The 23,285-nt window shown below is 39.8% G+C and overlaps 3 protein-coding genes and 2 pseudogenes across 4 annotated transcripts; 3 read left to right on the forward strand and 2 right to left on the reverse strand.

Moving 5' to 3' along the window:
• Positions 1–247: 247 nt before the first annotated feature.
• On the reverse strand, positions 248–1,769 carry LOC114728278 (uncharacterized). The gene is made up of 3 exons (XM_028915159.1): positions 1,731–1,769; positions 1,062–1,145; positions 248–718 (listed from the first exon to the last, which is right to left on the reverse strand). The coding sequence occupies exons 2-3, from the start codon at positions 1,092–1,094 to the stop codon at positions 248–250; spliced, it is 504 nt and encodes a 167-aa protein (XP_028770992.1). The 5' UTR covers positions 1,095–1,145; positions 1,731–1,769.
• Positions 1,770–2,321: 552 nt separating this feature from the next.
• On the forward strand, positions 2,322–6,684 carry LOC114728266 (protoporphyrinogen oxidase 1, chloroplastic-like; annotated as a pseudogene).
• Positions 6,685–8,850: 2,166 nt separating this feature from the next.
• Positions 8,851–9,609, forward strand: LOC114728264 (auxin-responsive protein IAA20-like). The gene is made up of 4 exons (XM_028915143.1): positions 8,851–8,925; positions 9,022–9,221; positions 9,330–9,429; positions 9,520–9,609. Exons 2-4 carry the CDS (start codon positions 9,119–9,121, stop codon positions 9,578–9,580), a joined length of 264 nt encoding a protein of 87 aa, XP_028770976.1. The 5' UTR covers positions 8,851–8,925; positions 9,022–9,118; the 3' UTR covers positions 9,581–9,609.
• Positions 9,610–12,455: 2,846 nt separating this feature from the next.
• Positions 12,456–13,443, reverse strand: LOC114728270 (chitinase 10-like; annotated as a pseudogene).
• Positions 13,444–19,449: 6,006 nt separating this feature from the next.
• On the forward strand, positions 19,450–22,411 carry LOC114728268 (probable WRKY transcription factor 47). 2 transcript variants are annotated; one of them, XM_028915146.1, is made up of 6 exons: positions 19,450–19,808; positions 19,997–20,071; positions 20,230–20,367; positions 21,022–21,339; positions 21,438–21,551; positions 21,638–22,411. In XM_028915146.1, the coding sequence occupies exons 1-6, from the start codon at positions 19,566–19,568 to the stop codon at positions 22,235–22,237; spliced, it is 1,488 nt and encodes a 495-aa protein (XP_028770979.1). In that variant the 5' UTR covers positions 19,450–19,565; the 3' UTR covers positions 22,238–22,411. The 2 variants fall into 2 exon arrangements, with proteins under 2 accessions (XP_028770979.1, XP_028770978.1); XM_028915145.1 differs by having other exon boundaries at positions 19,451–19,808; positions 21,019–21,339.
• The last annotated feature ends 874 nt before the right edge of the window (positions 22,412–23,285 follow it).

Consider the following 23,285-nt stretch of genomic DNA (forward strand, 5'->3'; position numbering starts at 1 on the left):
TGTCTGGTCTTAACCAATTTATCATTCCTCCTGATCAAAACGCTGCCTAGGCAGCACGCTCTCCTCATCCATGTTAGAAGTTTTAGAACCTGAGCGCCTGGTCTTGGGAGAAGAAGTGGTTCCCAATATTTCCCAAAGCTTCATCTTCAAATCTTCTGTCTCTTTTCTGTTTTATTTCTTCTGTCCTCTGGCTTGGTTTTATCAGACTTGACCACTTCCCGTGCAGTGTTGAATGTAAATTCATTCTCTATCCTTCCAGTGGTTCCTTCCTTCCCTCCCTTTCGTTTGCTGGTTGTTCCATCAAGTTTTTCTGGTTAAGATCATTGCGATGAAAAATTAAAGTATCATCCCCATCAGGTTTGTCCTGTCTCCTAGTAAAGACTAGTAAATTAGAGGTTTGGTTTGCTTGAAGAACGGTCTCAGAATTGGGTGTTCTTTGGCAAAAGGATTTAGTGATTCGAGCAAACTTCACCTCTTCTGGACCAATTGGCTTCATGCTAGGGCAGGCCCTCGCTCCTTCAGCCTTGCCTTTTTCACCAGCGAAATTTCCTACGTTAGAGATTACCTTCTCCATATTGGTCATGTTAACCTCATTTCCTGTCATGGCTTCATGTCTTGCTGTAGCCCCCGAGTTTACCATTACTCCTATGGAGACTTTCCTTGATTGGCTATATGGATATATGTTACTACCAAAACTCCGGCAATCCCCGGCTTCCCCCTGAATATGCAATTTAAATTCATGAATGCATTCAATTTTTTCTCTTGAGAAGTTAAAACAAGAAATTAATTATTGTATGTAAGACTAAAGAACATTAATAAAATCCCATTCCGATCTTTTTACTTCAAACTATTGTAAATGCTTAAGCAGCCATTGACTCAGAATGCCAAATAGGATTTAAAAAGAGCAACTGTGATCACAGCGATCAATAAACCTGATCACTGATAATCTTCAAGAATGATATTTTACGAAACTCGACATAATTATAATGGCCAGATTCTTATCCTTATTCCGCAACAAAAAGGGAAAAAAAAATCTCCAGAGGAAGAATTACAGTTCTTACGTCATGCAAATTCCGATGTGCTTCGACATCCATCGTCGCAGTTTCGACTATGATGGGGTACAAACACGAGCACCATTAACAGACCTGAAACATTCGATTTTAGTACGGAGTTAGGATAGTAAAAGTAAAAACTGCATGAGCTCAGTTTGGTTGTTGAGAAAGAAGAAAAGTAAATTCAAAATTCATAACCCAGAGCAGCAAGGCCTCCATGGAAACCAGCGGATCGTATGCGATTAATCCAGCGGACTAATGAAGCCGAATTTTCAGATGAGCAACAGTCCAATACGCCCGGGATCGGAAGTTTCTTCTCATCCTTACCTTCCTCAGCAACCAAACATGCTGTGAATGAGAGTCTAGGTATATAAACACCCACCCATTTATGCCCGAGAAAACGAATAATAGAAATTCATGCGCACAAAAATAAAAACAAGCTTTCAGGTTACCTTCATGTGTAACAAATTATCAAGCCCCTTGAAATCAAATCCACAGGAAAGAGAGATTCAAAAATTCAGAAACGACGACGGGAAGTTTATAACGACGTGCATTTCAGTTAAACATAATGAAATGATGCTGCGACTACGATCTAAATTTGATTTCAAATCATACTAAAAGAAATTGCCAGGTGAAATGGAGAATAATAAACCGATTAGACAAAGAAAACATACTCACAGTGTTACTTCGCCCTGATCGCTGGAAATCTCCACTTTCGAATTCAAAATTTGGATTCAGTGAACTGCGCAATAGCCAAAGGCAGTGGAAGATGGAAAGAACTAACGGAAGCTTACAATTGAGTGAGTGCCAAATGTTTGCTGCAATGCAACTGATATGTAGAGGGAAAAAAAGCGGGAAAATTGTACGGGCGTTCCGCATGACTTTCCACTGCGCGGACTACAATGCCCTTACATGTAATGTAATTATAATTTTTGTTTTAATAAACAAACCTTTAGATGCACTTAAACATCATTTCTGAAGGGAAAGGTCTTTGAAAAAATAAATTAATCTTAAATTAAATTCTAGGTTCTAAAAATTTAGTTAAAAAATAATTATTGATATGCTTTTAAGTCAGATCATGCTTTTTTTCAAATAAAAAACAGAGGTTAAGCTGCTCTTCGAGTTTTTCCTATAAAAAAATATACTGCTTCGCTGGCCTTCGGGGTCAGTCAGACATCAAGAGTCGAGACATGCGAATGAGCTGTTTCTCTCTCGCCTATTGAGCTGTGAATTGTGAATGGCGAATTTATTATCAATTTTATCACATCCATATTTATTTTTTGCCAGCTTTATCACATCATCAATCCATCAATTATATAGTTTATAAATCAGAAAATTAAAAGTGTACGCTGACAAAATTGTTTAATTGATATAGTCGTATTTTTATCCTGATATGTTGATCGATAGATTGCTGCTGCAAACGAGGATTGCTTATTGGACATTTCTGTTTGAAGATAACGAAGTGGGTCGTCAATCTCTCTCCGCTGTTTGCCCGCCATCGCCATGGCTACCCTAACCGACCTCTTTTCATTGTCACCAACCCAAGCCCTTCTTTGTTCAACCCCGTCGTTCATTAGCTCTCGAACCTCTTTCATCTGCCCAATCACCCCTTTTCCCTCGCGTTCTCGTTCCAATCGGAGAATCTCTTGGATTCGCCCTAATGTGCGGTGCTCAATTGCAGAGGAGTCCGCAGTATCTCCAGCAAAAACTAGGGGCCAACTCAATTCCGGCGGTAATGACTCTGCGTCCGTGGATTGCGTGATCGTTGGCGGTGGCATCAGTGGCATCTGTATTGCCCAGGCCCTTTCCACAAAGCATGCCAATGCCGCTGCCAATGTGATTGTCACCGAGGCCAGAGACCGGGTTGGCGGTAACATTACGACTATTGAGAGGGATGGCTATCTTTGGGAGGAAGGCCCCCTAACAGTTTTCAGCCCTCTGATCCTATGCTCACCATGGTGGTTCGTACCTTTTAACCTTTATTTCAAGGTTTTCTTCCCCGTTCGGTCATTTTATTTTCTTAGACTTGGTTTCGTTAGTGAGCTGGATAGTTGTGGGGTAACTCAATTTTAGTATTGACACAAGCTCATTATCATCGATTCCGACTAGCATTCTGTGAGTAGCTTTTTAATAATAAAGTGGTAAATGTACAATGGAATGTCGCTTCTGGAGGGATTCCTTTTATATGATTGTGGTATTGTTATATAGTAGATTGACAATTATGAGCTATCGTTATGATTTGGTGTCGTAATTCTGTATTGCTGGTTCTATTGTCCATTCTATCTTGTTGCTTTCGGCAGGTGGACAGCGGGTTGAAGGATGACCTTGTTCTCGGTGATCCTAATGCGCCTCGATTTGTATTATGGAATGGAAAATTGAGGCCAGTACCATCAAAGCCAACTGATTTGCCTTTCTTTGACTTGATGACCATTGGCGGCAAACTGAGAGCAGGCTTTGGGGCACTAGGCCTTCGGCCACCTCCACCAGTTTGTCCTCTTGAACTCTCTTTGTTTAATCATATCATGTCAAATGCATGTCCAGAAGGATTAAAGACATGGGTTTTAAATTGGGTTTCTCATATATATCATAATACTGACGAAGGTGACAGGATCATGAGGAATCAGTTGAAGAATTTGTGCGCCGTAACCTTGGTAATGAGGTTTTTGAACGTTTGATAGAGCCTTTTTGTTCAGGTGAGAGCCGAAAAATTAAGATTCTGATAGAGCCCAAGCAGATTAGTAGATATCGAACACTGAATTTATAGTAAATGTCAAACTATTCTTCCCCTCAATGGAATGAAAAGGAGTTACAATACAAGAAAAGTCATTGTGAGATGCATTTTCAGCCGAAATATCAGTTTTTACAAGCATGTCTATGCTAAAATTCTACAATATTGAGACTTGATTACATACTGTACCTTCTTTTGTTCTTATTATTGACAAGTTTACTTCACCTAACTTTTCTCACCTGATATGGAATTCAACTTTTCAATGTATGTTTGCTTTGGTTCTTTATTCGTAAATCTGGCGGCTTACCTGAATTTCACCTTATTCAGGTGTCTATGCGGGCGATCCTTCAAAATTAAGTATGAAAGCAGCATTTGGAAAAGTTTGGAGGCTGGAGCAAAATGGGGGTAGCATAATTGGTGGTACTTTCAAAACACTACAGGAGAGGAATAAATCTCCTAAATCACCTCGTGACCCGTAATGATATGATTACTCTAGAGCTTGTCAAATTTTCTTTTACATTATGGCTCCTTTCCTGATTTATGTTAATTCATAGGCGTCTTCCAAAACCAAAGGGTCAAACTGTTGGGTCTTTTCGAAAGGGACTTAGCATGTTGCCAAAAGCAATTTCTACAAGGTACTCGATGTCAACTTAATTAATGTTTGGCTAAATTGCCACTTCACTTAGCATTGACGATTGTAGTGATTCCCCCCCCCCCTCTTTGGCAGGTTGGGTGACAGAGTGAAGTTATCTTGGAAGCTTTCAACCATTAGTAAACTTGACAGCGGAGAATACAGTTTGACATATGAAACACCAGAAGGAGTGGTTTCTGTGCAAAGCAAAACTGTTGTCCTGACCATTCCTTCTCATGTTGCTAGTACACTGCTACGTCCTTTATCTGTATGTTTCTTTCTAAAAATGAGGTTTATGTCAAGTATTATAAAATATGAACTATTTTGTCAGTGGAATCTGTGAAATGAAACTGTATGATTCATTGAAATTGGGAATGTATTGATGTGTGGATGGGTTTGGGTGCATAAGTGCACAATATTGCATGTTTTTTGGCTTCTATATCTATCTTGTCTGGAAATACAATCTTTCAAGGCCAGCCATCTTTTTTGATTTCATGTTGTATAGGAGAAAACTGGTATTTTCATTTATAATTTTACTAATATGGATTTTTTTTGGGGGGGGGGGTGGCGTGTGCGTGATGATTACAAAAGTCTATCTTTTTCGAACTTGTCCGATGAATATTTTTAGATTCAAAATAGAGATGTATAAGCTTAACACAAATGCATGCGAAGTGGCAATACGTCTTTCCTTCAGTGTGATAGGAAAATAATATGCGAAGTTATGTGGTTATGTTGGTTAGTAATGACTACTCAGCTGAGTTAGGGCATAACCAACGAGCCCATCTATAAATGGGTGTTGGATTGGATGGAAAGATGATTAGTTACTTGATAAAGTTGTTTCTATCTCTCTCTCTCTCTCTATAGATATGTGTGTGTATATAATATTCTTCTTCTTTTCTTTCATAACACGGGGAGGCACAAAGAAAGTAGCATATGAGTACCAAAGTTTTATAATACACATTTTTATACATATTTGTGCATATCACTAATTTTTCACCCACCTGTCTTCTAACAAGTATTTACCCTCACATGCAGACTACTGCGGCAGATGCACTTTCAAAGTTTTATTATCCTCCAGTTGCTGCAGTATCTATATCCTATCCAAAAGAAGCTATTCGAACGGAATGCTTAATAGATGGTGAACTAAAGGGGTTCGGGCAGTTGCATCCACGCAGTCAAGGAGTGGAGACATTAGGTAAGCAAGTAATAGGATATGGTAAAAGCCAAGGTTTATGACCGAAACTTGTTTATCTAAATCGATTACTATCCAAGTTTGATTTGGGAGCTTTATTTTGATGGTTGTGTTATAGCATCTAGTCAAGTTTGACAATGTGGAAGCTAACCATTTCTTGATTTTTCAGGAACTATATACAGCTCATCACTGTTTCCTAACCGAGCTCCTCCTGGAAGGATTCTACTTTTGAATTACATTGGAGGGGCAACAAATCCTGGAATCTTATCAAAGGTTTGATAACTCTTGAATGAAACCCGAATATTTGTTGAGATAGATGCAATTATATGAACTGTTGTTTTGGTAAATTTGGTGATTCCCTATGTCGTTTTAAATGTTGATGTTGAAAGTTAAAACCATTGGTGGCCCTAGGTGCAGGCATAATCTCTGTGATTTGAATAATATGTTGACAACTATAAATGATTTTGTGATTGCCAGATTTGCTACCCTTATTTGTCATTGTGATTTTGTTTTTTTTTGTTACAGAGCATGATGATTTCGAGATGAGCAAGTTTAGACGGACGATGTGGTCGAAGCAGTGATCGAGATTTGAGAAAAATCCTTATAAACCCAAATGCAAAGGACCCGCATGTATTGGGCGTGAGACTGTGCCTCAAGCTATTCCACAATTCTTAGTTGGCCATTTTGATCTTTTAGATGCTGCTAATGCTGCTCTGAAAAATACCGGACATGAAGGGCTGTTTCTTGGGGGCAACTATGTGTCTGGTGTTGCCTTGGGACGATGTGTTGAGGGAGCTTACGAGGTGGCGGCCGAAGTAAATGATTTTCTGTCGCAGAAAGTGTACAAATAGGGGCAAATTTTGGTGGGTTGTAGGAATTTTGTAGGACCGGTATATCATTGCACAGTGATGATAAAGTGTCGCTGACTTGTCACGTAAGATTTGAATTTTGGTGGCTCCTGGGTGCGGATCCCATTTATATTATTCTCGTAATATTGTAATAGACAAGGTCATCGCTGTCATTCTATTCTCATACGGGTGTTTCGTATTTAACAAATAAACACACACAGCAGAATTTGACAGTTGGAGAGAATTAAAGTGTCGCGCCATTATTAGAAATAGTTTCTAGGGCATGACCGTTGTCCGTATTGCACTCGACCGTTCGCCCTTAATAGGATTTGTGGATCTCAACTTATTATGGAATAACGTAATCGCATGAATGGAATGACTTTAATTACAATGACATTAATTCTTGATTATTAATTTTCACGTGCTTTGCTCGCTGCTTTAGTACCTGGACTAGGCGGTGTCCCATGAATGAAGCTATAATGCAAGGCTCGAATATGAACCGAGATAAAAGTCTGGTCTCAGAGGATAAGCCTCTGAAATATGTGGAGGCATGGGGATTAAGGCAGTAAGCTTGTTAGGATGGGAAGGTCGAGAAGTCAAAACTGGGAGGGCAAAACGGAGGATTTCATGTGACACTGGGGGGGAAATCTTAACAGGAAAGTTCAAGGAATGTTACGTGGGAGAATTCAAAAGTGCGTATCTAAAGTTTGACTAAGGGATGGAATTCAAAATTGCAAAGGCGCAGGCAATGATGACGGGGCACGGAGGCAGTGAAACTACCAGCTGGTAAAAACAGGGAATGACAAAGAAATGAGAAGATTTGGTCTTTAAATAGCGAGACACTCCTACTGGGCCTATTGGCGAAAAAGCGCTTGTGGGTTTCCCCTTTGCTTTCCTTAAGTTTCAACACAAAATACTGTGCTGGCGACCAAATGACAAATTGATGGCTAATCGAAGCAACCTTATGGTTGGGGTGGTGGGGGACATTTTGCCTTTTTCTTTTTCTCCCTCTTTTGAAAATCATATTCCCAACCCCGCCTCTCCCACCGTTTCCCATCCCTTTAGCTCCAAGCAAATACCTTCCTGTGAATCAACACAGGAATTAATTTCAGCCTGTGAACCAGGGCTCACCAAATCCCCTCCCTCCGGCACGTGAATTTATACACGTGGGGCGCGAGATCTTGAACGGAGAAGGAACGACCAATATAATATTAACCACTTTGCGCCTTTTTCTTTGTATCGTTAATAGGGGATTGCCTGTCCCCAAGATAGGAGCTCGGGTATCACCTTTTACTATTAAACAAAAAACCAAAAAAAAACAAAGCCATTTCCAGATTCATACTGATCACGTTTATCAACGATCAAATATTGCGCCTTTTTATTTGTTCTGCTCATCCATTGCAAATAAATGGCTTTTGATTATTCCTCCACTGAAAATTACCCACTTTATGCCCCAACTTCAAAGAAAATGATGCCAGTGAGCTGTCTGGCTGATTGTGGAGGCAGGAGGACACCTGTCAAGTCGCGAATATGGTTCGCTCGGGTTGTAATGAATCGATGCAACTCCCCTTCATGAGTATGTTTTTGATGTGGTTGATGGTTTTGTAAGTGTTCGGAGATGAGGGATTATTTCAAGAAGTACATCAATGATGTTTGTTGGCATAGAGGAGGAGTATGCGTAGCGTCACCAGTACCAATAATACCTTTTCTTTTAAAATATAACACAAGTATCTGCACCCAAGGCCCCTCATGCGCAACACGATGATTATATCCATTGAACATTGATTCATAGATTACATCTGCGTACAAGGTTTCAGATATCAATGTTCTTTTGTCCACCTGAGTTTCCCCCCATTCTTTGTCCACGGTCCACATTCATTCCCTATCCCACTCGCTCAGCATTACCCCTTACACGCTTTGTCTCTCACTTGTCTCTAACCCCGGGGTCAACTTTAATGTAACTACCATTTTTCTCAAGCTTTCAGGAACTAACGAGCCCTTTTAATTTCCACAGCTCGTACCCAAAATCAGATTTGTCACGGAATTACAGCATGCTGTTTTTTTAATGACACGTGTAGTTGTCGGCTGCCATGGCAACATTTTAGGGCTACCAATGACATGGAAGGAAGATAAAGAGGGAGGCGGGGAACGCGGCTGTTGAGGAAGTCTTTTTCACAGATCTCTCTCCTCTCTCTCTCTCTCTCTCTCCCCCCCCCCCCCCCGGCTCTTTTGTCTCTCTTCGAGGCTGACTCTGTTTATTTAAAGGCTTAAGGTGGCGGCTTCTTGGAGTCACATTATTATTCCACAGATGGGCAAAGCCTCTAGCTCTTCCTCTTCCTCTATCAGCAGCAACAACCACCCCCTTATCTCAACTGCTTCATCCCTCACCCGCCTCCCCACTCTGACCTTCCTACAGATCTCAGGCTTGGCCTCGGCATTTCAGCAACTCAACATGTCGGCTCTTCTGTTTCAAGGTATGAATTTTACGGAATCCACGCCATCCTTAGATAGTTCATGCACCATCCGGGTTTTACCAGATTCTGATCCTTCTCGATTATTTCTCATATTAGGGGGCAAGCAACAGATTGGATCCCAAACCAGCGTGCTCATCATGCGGCAGAAGTAAATGATTGTGGTGATCATGGCAGCTTGTTTGTAAAGGTGTACATGGAAGGCATTCCAATAGGCAGAAAACTCAATCTGGTAGCTCACGACGGCTACCATGGGTTAGTGAGGACTCTGGAAAACATGTTTGACACTACCATTCTCTGTAAAGTCCCAAACCTCTCGCTCACCGTGCTTTTCTGATTCTGTACCTGATAACACGTTGATTTCTCTCTCTGACTGATAACAATGCAACATGGTGTGGCCTGAACAGGGGGGACAGGGATGGATGGGGTGCAACCAGAGAGGTGCCATGTGCTAACATACGAAGACGAAGAAGGAGATTTGGTCATGGTCGGTGATGTTCCGTGGGAGTGAGTGATTCCTGAATCTCTTGGACATTGTGATAAACACGTAGTATTCCATATTTGGGCATTAACTTATGACGTCTTGTTTGGTTGCAGAATGTTCCTCTCAACAGTGAAGAGATTGAAGATTACGAGGGTAGACGCATTCGGGTGTTAATTTTCAGATATGACAGTGCAGCCTGTGGATTGGGTGGTTTCCAATTTTGTCCTATAGCTCTAGTGGTAGCGATCTGTGATGAGATGTGATCAGGATTAGGGTAGTGGTAGGCAAAGCGTGCTGAAAGCTATAGACGTATATGCACAGCCTCAAAACTTTGTCCTTTTTCTTTAGTAAAAGAAAGTGGGAAAGAGTAGTTCTTGTACATTCTCAGCTAAAACTGCCCTTGCTTTTCTTCCAGGAATTTGAAGTTAAACAAACTGTCTTCTCTCATTCACTGTTTTACCCACTTGTCTCCACTCGATTCCTCGGCTTTTTTGTTCGGAGAAAGAGGGTCTGAAAAGGAAAGAACAGCGAAGCAAATGCTGAAATCCAATTCGCCATAATAATGAAAGACGAGCTATAAAAATGGTGGGGCAAGAAGAGACGTTAGTCAGAAATTAAAATTGGTGGAAAGACCCAAAAGTTTCAAATATTTCAAAAATACGACATAACTTACAGAAACATGAAAGAAAGTTGTAGACTCAAAAAAACTATAGATTAATAGTGATGAGAAATAGCAGGCTTTTTTTTGGCCAAAAATTGCATTTGGCCATTTTTCTCAAATATATGAATCATTTAGTCCCTTTTAACCATGTTTTCCCCGTCGAAATAGTTGTCGGACTTGGCATATCGGTCGTGAACAGGCCTAAAGTCTCGATTTTTTTTGGGCGACGAATTTAAGTTCGCTTTTAAAACTCGATCCAACCAGCATTTTCAGTAGCCCAAAAGCGCATTAGCTGGCATAGGAACTCTCTCAAGCCTTCGGCTGGGGCCCAAAAAAATTTCAAAAAAGAGAAACGAATTGAATGACAAGAATAAAAAAGATTCGATGAGAAAAGGCACTAAACAGATCAGACCCACATAAATAATTTAAGAGGATACTTCTGTCGGATAATAAAAAATTACATTGGAAGATTGGAATTCATCCCCTGAGAAATACTCCGTAATGTAATTGCACTTTTGGCAAGCAGAATATGAGGGGACAAAATGAAAGGTGATTCAGAGGAAACAGAAGTTGTCGTTTTCCTGCTCCCCGCCGACAAAGTTTCTGGACAAATTAACAGCGACTTTAATCCTTTTTCTTATTTCACTTGAAAATACAATAGTCCATAAAGTCGAATGGCTCCGATAATCATGACGAAGACACCTTGTTTTTTTTTCTGGTGACAACACGGGCGTAAAAAACGTCACAGTGAAGTTCGGCTTTTTTGGCTTACAAAGGCAGGGCCTCCCCGAGCTCTGGATTATAGATTTCCTCATACATGCCATTAATAAGACGAAATTAAGAAATAAAAAATAAAAAAAATCACAGCGTGAAATCAACCTTAAAATAAAGACGATACATGCTGCCACTAAGGGTGTGTTTGGGATCACGTTGGTGACCCCAAAAGTAACTTCTACACTGCAAAAAACAACTTCTGACTATTTTTTGTTTGATCCACGATTGTCTGAAAAAGCCTTTTCTCTTCTATCGCACGGTGAGCAGAGCCACAAAAAGTGCTTTTCTGGTGCATCACGGGCGGCAACATCATGAGCCCCTTAAATTTGTTACTTACCCAAGTTGCCCTTCTACCCAAGGACAGGATGAAAAATTAACAAACCTCTTTCTGCGAATGATATGAGATGCTCTGTTTTTCTTCGCCAGAGAAGAAGCAAAAGAATCTTAGAGATACAATGGTGGGTCTGTGAAATTATAAGACGCTGAGGGGGGAGAGGCTGTGAATGATTATTCATCTCCAAAGGATTTGAGACGCTGAGTTTGAGGGGATTTGAGATGCTGAGGTGGGGAGAGGCTGTGAATGATTATTGTTGCTGCCATCAAGGACGAATTGATAGAGGAAGGTTGGGGAGGGGCGGAAAAGGCAGGCGGTGGAGTGAGGAGAATTGATTGAGATTTGGGGTTAAAAAAAACAAAAAGCCAGAACCTTCTTTATTTCTGTAAGGTATCTTTTTGTTTGTTATTTCATTATCTAAAATCTTATATTCAAATAAGTTAGTCCAAATATTCTAATATCAAGGGATTATTCAAATATATCTGCATCATTGTATTTATTTATATTTAAAATTTATATACATTTTTATCATTAAACATATCTAATTAAGTAATTTAGAGCTATTTTTATTTTATAATTTGTTAATTTTAATATTTCTCTTAAAAATTTCGCTTATGTCAATATATATATGTCATTTAATAACATTTATGTCCGTTTCAGTATTTTACATCTAAACTTATTTTACATTTATCATCCAAACAGTTTCAGCTTCTCAAACTGGCTTTTTCTAAAACCAACCAAAAAAAATCACATTATCCTATCTGACTTTTATCAATCTGATTCTGTAAAAGTCAGATTGAAAAAAAAGTTACTTCTCCACCGCTAATCCAAACACACCCTAAGTCGTACTACCTGCAACCTAAATATAAAACTAATTGTAGTAAATTAACTTTTATATTTAGCACGGGAAGTATTATTATTCAGAGACTTATAGGAAAATGAGTGGGCAGCCGGCACTCTCTATGACTCAATAAATGTTGATGCTGCCATGTTTGTTTTATGAGTATAGACTATAGAGTACGTGATTGGAAAGATTCAAATATAACGGACATCGTCCATGTCTTTTGATATCGCTTTCGTTCGCCACCCTGTCGTCGTGACCAAAGCTGATGAGGACGCAGAACATTGTAAAACTAGACAAGTCGTTGTCAAATTATAAGCACAGAATTTCACGTGAACCATGGTCTCTAGGGAATACGCTTCGAGTTGAAATATATTATTTATTTTAGGAGTTACACCAAGGACAAAAAGAAAGGCAAGCCGAAGCCGGAACAGAAGGATTAGTTAGAACTTAAAATGATTTCTGATGAGCGCAGTCCAAATTAGGTCCCGTGTCCACGTTATACAATTTGGCATATCTTTGGAAGAACCCGATCCGATCATTCACTCTCGCGTCGTTAGGGATTCCACACTCCAATCCACCGTTGATTACGTTGGTCACCAACCCGTAGCCAGCCGTACGATTAGCTGCTATGTCAGCTTGTGCCGGCACATATTTGCCCACCATCACGTTGTGAGGAGAAGGTACCGGCTTTCGTTCCGTCATCCAAAACCACAGAGCCGTTTTTTAAACGCTATCACAGAATTGTTGGCTACGATTTCGGGATTCCTCAGCCCATCAAATCCCAAAGCCTTCCCAGCTGGCCCGTAGTTAAAATTCCTGCAAATCAAAAGCTAAAATCAGTATACCTACATGAAAGCCAGAAAGTGGGGGGAAAAAAAGGCACGAACAAGCGAACGAACGGGCAATAATGCGCGCGCGCGCGGGGGCGCATACCAAGAGAGTTGAATGGGTCCTCTGCCATAGTAACTTTTGCCAGGGTAACAAGGCCATTGAGCGTTGGTGGAATCACAGTAATTACTTTGAGGTTTAATTTCTTCCTTGAAGCACAAGCCCCAGGCATAGGGTCCATCAGGGGCGGTGGCCCACCCACCAGTGGTCTCGTGGGAGATTTGACCAAGAAATGCAGCGATCTCACGCTTTCGCGTGGCTATATTGCCGGTGGTGCCAAATTCAGGGAAGCATTTGGCGGCAAGAATGAAAGACTCGTAGGTGTAAAAGTCTTTGGCAGGGCATGCAGAGTCATCTTTGTGGAGGAAGATGGTTTTTAAAGAGCTTTTTGCTCACGAGAGATGAAATGGGACAGGGAGGATAACCCTCGGCTGCCAAGGAAGCAAAGCAGGAATAGAGTAGGAAGGTAGAGAAGACGAGGAAGAAGGAAGAAGCAGAGGAGAAGGAGGTTGCCATTTACTGATACAGAGTTGCAGACAGTGAAGGCGTGAACTATAGTTTCTGTGTGTGAATGAGAAGGAACCAGAAGGGGTTTTATAGAGATCAGAGGCTCATGTTGGAACAGGTAAATGTCAATAATTAAGCAAGAAGGAGACAGCACAAATTTTTTTCCCATTATCCTATGCTGCAAAAGACAGCAATGGCATGCTGGTTTGTGTTGTGAATGGATATAAATAAGTGGGAGTTGACTGGGTCGGAGCATTAAGGGAGCAAATGGGTGAGTGCAGCGTTGACGTGAGCCCAGGGGCACATGCAGCAGAGTGGAGATTTGAGTGTGGATCGGCCGGCGCGATCCAACATCACTGATTGGAGGAAAGGATCAAATATTGGATCAAGAAAGGGGACATCATCGAGAGCTGATGGCAGTGACCATTATAGGAATAAACGATTCATCCTATTTGCTTCCAAATTGTTGCTCCTCATTCCTAGCAACTGGGTCCTTCAGATTTCCGGCTATATTTTGTAATATAAAAAAATTAAATATTTGGGTTTTTTTTTTTGCCAGAAAAAAAAATATATTTGGCTACTTTGACTTATTAGGTGATGATTGACTGGGGTGGGGGGGTGGGGGGATCTGACGGAGCGCAGTTGTAAGAAGTTGGCGAGGTGAGCCGAAGCAACAATACTCGGCTGATATGTAGGAGAATCGCGTAGATTCGAAAATAAATATATATATATATTATAGACACACACACACAATCACCAAAAAAGCAAGAAAATAAAAATACGCCATGATTTTGGGATACATGCCCTAACCTAAATATGACTGGAGTGGAATCGGGAATCTAATTTGAGGGAGGACAGACGTGCAGGATAAGATCAAACACGAATTAAAGCAGAAGAAATAGGAAATGATACCCTCTTTCTTTCTTTCTTTTTTAACGGAGAATTAATTTAATAAAATCAAATTTAATATAGATAGCTTAGACCAATCGAGTAATAATCTAAACCCCGCGTTGTTCTCCCTAACACATGGGAAATCCCTGAGTTGCTTGAGATGCAAAATATTAATTAAATATACAATAATGAAACAATACGTGTGTGTGCATATATCATTAAAAAACTGATCCCATGGCCATATTTAGGGGGTGTTTGGATAGAAAACCAAATCATGGTTTCAGAAGTGCTTTTACAGATTACGAAGTAAATATGTAGAGGAGATTACCTCGTTTCAAAAAATACTTCTGAAATATGGTTTTGGGTTTTCCAAACACCCGTTTAGTTCTCTTGCCCCTGCAAAAAGCAAGTATTGCAATGGACGGGACTAGTGGCGGCTGAATTAGAAATTAGAAAAGCATTCGTTATACTGAGTGGGGTTGACTTGACTTCAGCTGCACACTACTCCCACTTCCAGCACGCCGCTGTTGGACGCAAACCCATCCCGGACCCGGTCCCAAACTCAATCATAAAAAAAAAATATATATATAGGGAAAACTAATATAATGGTGCGTTTTATTAGATTTTTGAATCAAGTCCTTGTAATTTTTTTTCCTCCTTATTCAATTCTTATTATTTGTTCAACTATTTTTGTTAGTCCTTTCGTTAGCATGAACCGTCAGTTTAAACGGATGAAGCACATAAAAGGACAGTATGATTCTACCACTTCTTCTCTCCCAGTTGCTTCTGCTCTCTCTATCTCCTGTCAAAATTACAAGAGAGAACGCTTTCATAAAAGACTCTCTCCTATGTGAGAGCAAAACATTTTTCAAAGACAAACCGCTCAACTTATTATTCCTCGTTCACTTCCACTCTGAAACATTCCATTGTCATCTGTTTAATTTTCCTTGTCCATCTTTTCATAACTATGAACTTGCTCTCATCTTGAAACTTCTTCTCTGTCACTACCCATTATCTGCAAAATCCAAAACAATGAATAGCGAAAATCACAAACTACACATATTCTTCCTCCTACTAGTCATGGCCACATTATACCAATATAGTTGATATGGCTAGAATTTTTCACTGCAAGAGGTGTTAGATCCACCATTGTCAGCACCCCACTAACCCACCATTGCCACAAATTTTTAGGCTCTGTAAATACTCGCTTCTCTGTTGTTTTAGGGAAAGAATGAGTAGAGTGTGGGGGAAGAAGCATTGATGATGGAAATAAAAAGGTTGAAGAAAAACCAGAAAACGTTGGACAAAGAGCTTCAAGGGATGAATAAGAGATTGGAGACCATTGAGTCGTGGAGGATTCAAACGTCCTTTCTTGTATTTTGCCGGAGAAAGAGCAGAAGCAAGTGGGAGAGAAGGGGGGTTTCGATATCCTTTCTGTGCTCAATACAATGCCAAGGGTCGTGGCAGTGTTTATGTGGGTCCATCAAATACCCGAAAGTGCACAATATAAGCCAAAAACTAAAACGAGCGATTGAAAGATGGAGGGAGTTAAGGTGGATTTAGTATTTTGAATTTTTTTTAGATATATTTAGTATTTTAAAATATTTTATAATATATCCATCACTTTAAAATATTATTTTTGGGTGTGTTTGGTACTGTTAAATATTTTTTTGTACATCTGGCACTTTAGTGTATTTTTTTGGATACATCCAGTATTAGGACAAAAAAAAAATATTTTAGGTTACTGGACACATCTAAAAAATATTTCAGGATATTAGATGTATTACAAAATATTTTGAAATGTTGAATGTACTGGAAAAAAATACTTAAAGATACTGATTAACCGAACATAAAATTCTCTCAACGAGAAAATAAACAAATAAAGCAAAAAAAAGGACACAAGCAGCAAAAATGATGAAGGCCCATCAAATTGATGGATCCATCCTTCAATCTGGGACTTAAATATCTGCTTCTCCGGCCCGCCCTTCCATCCAACAGGGTTTGAGGGCTTTTGGACAAGGATCACCCTATGGTTGAGAGATAATGATATTACTTCCGATCCTTAATATAAGAAGTGATTAATTAATTTGAGTAGATTAAAAAAATTAGCTTAATTTAGTTATTTATAATAAATGTGTATTATTTCTTCTAAAATACACTTATTAATCAAGTGTCATTTGATGAAACATTTAATATGTGTAATTGTTATAATGACTACCTTGAAAAATATGGATAAATATGAGAAAAAAACGGACTGAGATATTATATTTAGAACCAAAATAAAATTTAAACTAACTCTTATATTAAGGACCGGAAGTAATACTCATTATTAACATTAATACTACCAGGACAAGGATGGATGACCCCTGCGTGTTAGATCGGAGGGAATCCAACCTCCAACCAACACTTCTCTCTCCCTCACTTCTCTCTATAAAATTCAACATATCGCTTCTCGTGTCTAATACAAGAGATCATGCCCGTTGCATTTTGTGTCTATCATTTATCAGTATTTAATTCTTAATTTTAGAGATCAAAACAATATTTTTATTATATAAACACTGTCAAGGAAGAAGTCGCATGAAATGGTGGCCGCCGAATAGAGACAGGATCTTAATTAATAGTCACCCACTTGCTTTTAATTTCTTAGAAGTTATTGCATGCAATAAAACCACAAGACAAAGTTGTGTATTCAAAGACAGACTTTGCGAATAGTAAACAGTCATGGCTCTACCCTCTCATCGCCCTCTTTCTCAACGGGGTTGGGCCACACAATCTTTTTCCAAGTTCATGAGTTAATGGTGGTCCTGACTTCTAGGTCAAAAGTCGACGCCCTATGGTCCCTGCAAGCTAGTGCCAAAATAAGAAAATAATGGGTGCAAATTCTTCCAATCCCTTAATTTTCATTACTAATGACTTTTTTCCCCCAATCAATTAACGGACCATGAAAAAGCATCCCTTAGCTTTCATTTGGTTGATGATTTCCATGCATGGCCATGATTCTCGACTAGTGACCGTGACTGATTAACTTGGGATTTTTCTATTAATGTTTTTGCCGATACTTATTATATCGGCCCATTTCTCATCATATAACAATGTTTAACCTTGGTAAATTACAAAGCGCGATAAGTTTAATTAGTTTTGTATTCATTTCCTCCTTTAGCCTTGCAGCCGGATCAATAATGAATCAACGCATATGCTTCTCTGGATCTCCTGATCAACCTCTTGGACGCTCTTTCTTAACGCACCTCTTCATTACTATTTAACACCCGTCCTCTACAAATCGTGCACGCGTAAGAAAGACGTGAAATGAAATGAAAATTAACACGACTGTACTTTTCTCTGTTTTTTATTTGTGCCCCCCTTTTTTTATTCATGCATGTCAACATCAGAATCATATAGACCTAATAAATATATGGCATTAATTAAGAAATTAGTGAGTTTAATAAATGGAACTATAGGGTAGGCTGTGTATAGCGCGGGGCTTGAATCCAAGTAATCACTAGTTAATTAGGGAGAATCAATAGGATATTAATTAAAGGTGTAGAAAATAGTTTCGAAACTGTGAAAGGAATCATATATTTAATCTGGACAAAAGGGGGCAAAGCCGCAAAGCCGAGGGTCTAGCGTGTTTGCCCCGTCCTGTCCATGGCCGCGTTGGTTTACCTTTGTGATAAGTTGAATACGTACAGTCTGTGTGAAATGGGGTCTTCTGTCCGCCAAGTTATCTCCAGAGGGAGAAGAATATAAAAAGCAAATGAGCAACTTGACATTGACTTGCGGATGCGCGTATATGTGCGTCTTCACATGGAAAACGTCAGAGATCTCAAGTGAGGTAACTAACGTTAATTAATAAGGTGGGCCATGATTCTTAGCAATATATGTAATATCTTGCATGACAGGCTTCCACTATGCTATATATTTAGTGTGTGTCCTGAACCACGAGGGATAAGTCTCCATTGAAGAGCCAGCAGGGTGTAGATTGTGGACAGACACGTCCAACGTGATTGACTTCATTTTCCACTCTCTTTGACCAATTCAAATCATTCTGGTTTCAATTAAACGACTGCACTGGCAGCTCTCCCGTCGTCAAGTTATGAGGCATGATATGGTTGTCACGTAGCCTGTTTTCCAAGGTTGCCGCGTCTTCTGTACTTATTTATGAATTCGATTTATATAAACTTTGTTTTGTTTTCAATCAAGGACTTTCAGCGACACAAATTAAAAATTAAGGCAGTTATTAACTCTCGTCCTTTATCCTAAGATAGAGGGGAATTAAGAAGGGCCGTTACTTAGGGCACCGGGGTAGGTATACATACGTTAGTCAGAGTCTGAATTTTGTATATATCTGAAAAGACGAGATAGATGAGACTCGGCTTTGAAAAAGGAGGTAACCAAACGCAACGGGATAATACTGATTACGCACAAGAACCAGAAAAGGGAAAAAACGATGATATAACAATAGTTGATCTTCAATTATTTAAAGGCCATTCATATTCACCGTGCACACACACACACACACACACGTGTTCATCATACACGAGGGCGTGAAATTTGAAAACAAGAGAAGATGTGAAGACCGGTAAATGTGTCCATTGTTCACGAATGATTGATGGAACTCTTGTTCGATTTGTAATAATACTCGAGAGGACACGAAAACTGATCACTTCGTCAGTGTTACGGACGAGGGAAGATTTTTGCTGGAGTCTGAAACGAGGAACTGTCGTGGACGAATGATCCCGATGACGTTGTCGTCGGCTTCGAAGTCAGAGGGATTAGGTTTTCCAATCGAAGGGGCCCCACTGATTCTAACCCCTCGTCGGATTTTAGCCGTGCCGTCAGCCCCTTTGACCTCAGGTCTGCCAAACCACCCCCCGGGTTACGTAACAAAGAATAGTCAGTTTGTCACTGCTTCACTGTCAGGCACGAAAATGGACGACCGTTATTTTTAACGGCGACCCTCAAGTGTATATGGTAATAGAGTCCTCTCCTAATAATCTTCGCATCTCTGGCCTCACTGGCTTAACCATGACGTCAATCTTCCCACGAAATTAAAAACGGTTGGTCCTGAACTGAGAGTATTTTAAGTTTTATCTTCACTTTTTTTTTTCATTTTTTTTATAATTTAAAAACTGAGGGAACGTCCTTCAGGAGTCGGGGTGGCGTGGCGCATTTAAACCTTCTTGGCTCTTGCTGTGAACTGAGAAGGCTTAAATCAATTCAATTCAACCATTTCGCTACAGCTCTTCTCTTCTCACTGGAAATGGAAAACCAACGACGCCGCCGTGAATTGAGCTCCATTAGCTCCGGCGACTTTCTCCGGCAGAATTTAGATCCAATGAGCACCGACCCCACCGATCGTCCTATCATCAAAGAAATGGATTTCTTCTCTTCTGCTTCACCCGTTAAATCTTTTGAGACCAGAAATCACCAGCCCCAAGATCCCCACGACCGGATCAATCACGACGGATCATCAAGTGCTCCCTTACCTGATCGCCCCGTCAACGTAGGTTTTCTATTATATTTTGGGCATGCTTTCTCCTTCTGCTTTTTTTTTTTGTTTTTTTTGTTTGAGACATAGCTTTCTCCATTTCAATCTTTTGATTCTATCCAGTTTCCAATTTCCATCTCAATATTGAATCTCCTCCAAATAAAGATTTGAAAATAATTATCTGTCGTATATGTGGTCTATAGACTGGACTGAATTTGAACTGTGCAAGTCCTGGAATGCCAAGATCAGAAAAGGAGATGCTCAATACTGAACCAAGTGTGAGTCCGCCTCTTCATTCTTTCTCTGTTTGAAGACATATACGGACCCTCGCACAAACATATTCCATACTTATAGCATCAAAGTTAATTAATTCTGCGATATGTTCAGTCGTCAGTTTCTGAGCTATATATCTGCTTATTAATATTACTATTTTCAGTTGAGTGCACTTCAAGGGGAATTGCGGAGGCTGCATGAAGAGAATCAGAAGTTGAAAAATATGCTGGAACAGATCACGAAAAGCTATAACCAGCTGCAGGCACATCTGTTCATCGCTTTGTATGAACAAAAGGCTCAGGTAAATATTTAATCTGCTGTATATATGTCTATTATTCCTTTATAGCTCTTTCGTTTTAATCGTCCAGAGTCGGGGGTATTTTCAGAAGCAATCAATCTTTTTGGTTCTGAAGATATATAATCGATTTCAATAAGAAAGTAGTATCTGTTTCATCGCGTCTCTGTATGTGGTCCCTCCCCTCTCTCTCAGTAGAGAAATGGTAACGTGCATCAATTAAATTGGAAATCGTGCTAATCCTGGATACGATCCCCAGGCAGTGGGTACCTTTATTTTCTTATTGAATTTTTCTGACCTGGATTTTACTTATTGAAATGATGCCTTGAAATTATGAATTTTTGTTATTATTACTTCGATGAAATAACGAAACAAGAACAGATCGAAACTAATAAGAATAAGCACATGACATGACTCAGTATTGACTCGGGCCCCGTCCTCCGATAAATTGATCCAGCACACAGGAAAAAGGGTTGAGACCCCCCATACGAATCAAAGTAGTGTGTACGTAGTTGTTTCTAGCAGCAACATGTGCAGCTGTTTTGTTATATTATAATTATAATACACAAACAATATCTGGTGGAAGTCAAACAGTAATTAAGGAGGTGGTACTTTATATAGTAATTTCAAATAATCTTTTTTAATGGCATTGAACAGAAGGTTGACGCAAATGGTATGTTGTCGGGACAAGAGAAAATATTGGACCCACGGGCGTCTACCAAATTACACGTCAACAATTCGGTTTCAGACGTCGATAAGACTGGAGAGCTTTCAGTCTCTCCTTCATCAAACAACGCGGAGGTAATGTCAAAGCAACGTGACCACCGCAGCTATCAGTCACCTAAACTTCACGGAAAGGAAGCAGCTTGTCCTGAAAATGTTTCCACGTCGCAAGATCTCAAAAGCGAAGAACCAAAGGCGGACCTTCATTTCAGAAAAGCCAGGGTTTCCGTACGTGCAAGATCAGAAGCTCTTCTGGTAGTGTCCATCATTTCGAATACAATTCCCTCTCTGGGCAACGAAGCCAATATCTATAATATATTATTGAACGATTTCTATCTGTTTGTGGTTTACAGATTAGTGATGGATGTCAGTGGAGGAAATATGGTCAAAAAATGGCCAAAGGTAACCCTTGTCCTCGCGCCTACTATCGTTGTACCATGGCCGTTGGATGCCCCGTTCGTAAGCAGGTGATTAATGAAGGGTTTTTATAGCTATTCTTTCTTAAATCGTAGGCCTTTGTGATTCCCATCCCTTTACATTCGATTAATTATAGGTGCAGAGATGTGCGGAAGACAAGACGGTGTTGATAACAACGTATGAAGGGAATCACAACCACCCTCTCCCACCGGCGGCCACCGCGATGGCAAATACGACATCGGCAGCCGCAGCGATGCTTCTATCAGGTTCAACCGTGAACAGTGAAGCCTTAACAAATTCAGGTGGAGGGCACTTGTCTTCTATGCCCTACGCTTCAATGGCAACCCTATCAGCCTCTGGACCGTTCCCTACTATCACTTTGGACTTGACTCGGACCCCCAGAAGCGCGCAGCTTCACCGGTCACCGTCCAATGGGGTTACGTTTCCTCTACCGTTGCACGGTCACCCACTGCAGCAAATGGGGCAGTCTATGTTGTTTCCTCATCAGAAGCCACAGTTAGGGCAGCAACGAGAGCCTTCTATGGTGGAGACGATGAGTGCAGCCATTGCCTCCGATCCCAACTTCACTGCGGCGCTGGCGGCGGCAATCTCGTCTATCTTTGGGAGTAATGTGGATAGCGATGGTGGGAGTGGAAATGGAAATGCTATTCCCCTTCTTGGGATTTCTCCGTCGACTCAGCTTCCTCCGTCCTGCACTACATTCTCCACCAACTAGTATGCGCATTAGAACAAACAGGGGGCCTGATTTTTATATGTACAGATACAAGAGAGGAGTATAATGGCGCAACTTTATTATTTTTGAAAATAAAAGTTTACATGTAAGGAAAAGGTTATGACATATCATCAAGCTCTCAGTCTCACAGCTATACGAGGTACGTAATCCATGAAACGATTCGTGTCTATTCAATAATATTGCTACCTGATATTCTGATCTAATATTTGAGAAATATGTTTATCAATTAATAACTAGCTAACTAAAGATCTCAGCCAAAAATCCGTTTTCAAACTAAAAATACATTTCTGGTAAAAAAAAAGAAACTGAAAATACATTTAATTCCCGGTGTTTTCAAACCACATGAAACTTGCTCGGCCATTCATTAATGGAGAAGCGGCACCGCGGTGTGCGATAAACCCGGATGTGTTGCGCGCTGATAACGCGCGCATAGATCATCTTGGAGCCTTAGAGATTATTATTTTTTCTTTTAATTAAATATATCATGAAAATTCACGAGCACTGTATATACTTTGAAAACAATATATCAATTATAAAATCTTAAATCATTTTTCTGTCAGGTATGTGTTTATAATTATACTCATAAATTTATAAAAATTATGAATAATTTGCTACAATATAGTTTTATATACTACTATAATAATTACTTCGTTTTTGTGCAAGTAACTGGTATATGGCATTATCAATTAATTCATATTTGAGTATAATTTTGTTCCAAATGAGGTAACTCTCTTAAAATGATTTTTTCTCGTTGGCAAAATCTGAATCCATAACCTTATTTAAGAAGTATCTAGTCCCTTCTATTTAATCCAAATAGCAAAATAATTACTGTATCATCGTATATATGCAGGACGGATGTAATAAATGTAATCAAATTACATTTTCTTAGACACGTGATAATCATAGAGGGTCGAAAGTGTAATATTACCTCTGGTCTTTGACATGAGAATTAGGTTATTAATTTGGAGAGATTAAGAAAATTTTTAAGTTATTTATTTTTAACAAATGTGTATTAACTTTTTTAATCCAA

Source organism: Neltuma alba, unplaced genomic scaffold (assembly GCF_004799145.2).
Source record: "Neltuma alba isolate B1F8T4 unplaced genomic scaffold, ASM479914v2 tig00012529_pilon, whole genome shotgun sequence".
NCBI classification, from domain to species: domain Eukaryota; kingdom Viridiplantae; phylum Streptophyta; class Magnoliopsida; order Fabales; family Fabaceae; genus Neltuma; species Neltuma alba.

Bases quoted from the DNA above. Each gene is read 5' to 3' on its own strand.
- LOC114728278 (XM_028915159.1), bottom strand. From the start codon at position 1,094: ATGGATGTCGAAGCACATCGGAATTTGCATGAC. The intron at 719-1,061 runs GTAAGAACTGTA...TTGCATATTCAG, and splicing joins CACATCGGAATTTGCATGAC to GGGGAAGCCGGGGATTGCCG.
- LOC114728264 (XM_028915143.1), top strand. From the start codon at position 9,119: ATGGAAGGCATTCCAATAGGCAGAAAACTCAATCTGGTAGCTCACGAC. The intron at 9,222-9,329 runs GTAAAGTCCCAA...TGGCCTGAACAG, and splicing joins GTTTGACACTACCATTCTCT to GGGGGACAGGGATGGATGGG. The intron at 9,430-9,519 runs GTGAGTGATTCC...GTTTGGTTGCAG, and splicing joins GTCGGTGATGTTCCGTGGGA to AATGTTCCTCTCAACAGTGA.
- LOC114728268 (XM_028915145.1), top strand. From the start codon at position 19,566: ATGGAAAACCAACGACGCCGCCGTGAATTGAGCTCCATTAGCTCCGGC. The intron at 19,809-19,996 runs GTAGGTTTTCTA...TGTGGTCTATAG, and splicing joins TACCTGATCGCCCCGTCAAC to ACTGGACTGAATTTGAACTG. The intron at 20,368-21,018 runs GTAAATATTTAA...GGCATTGAACAG, and splicing joins TGTATGAACAAAAGGCTCAG to AAGGTTGACGCAAATGGTAT.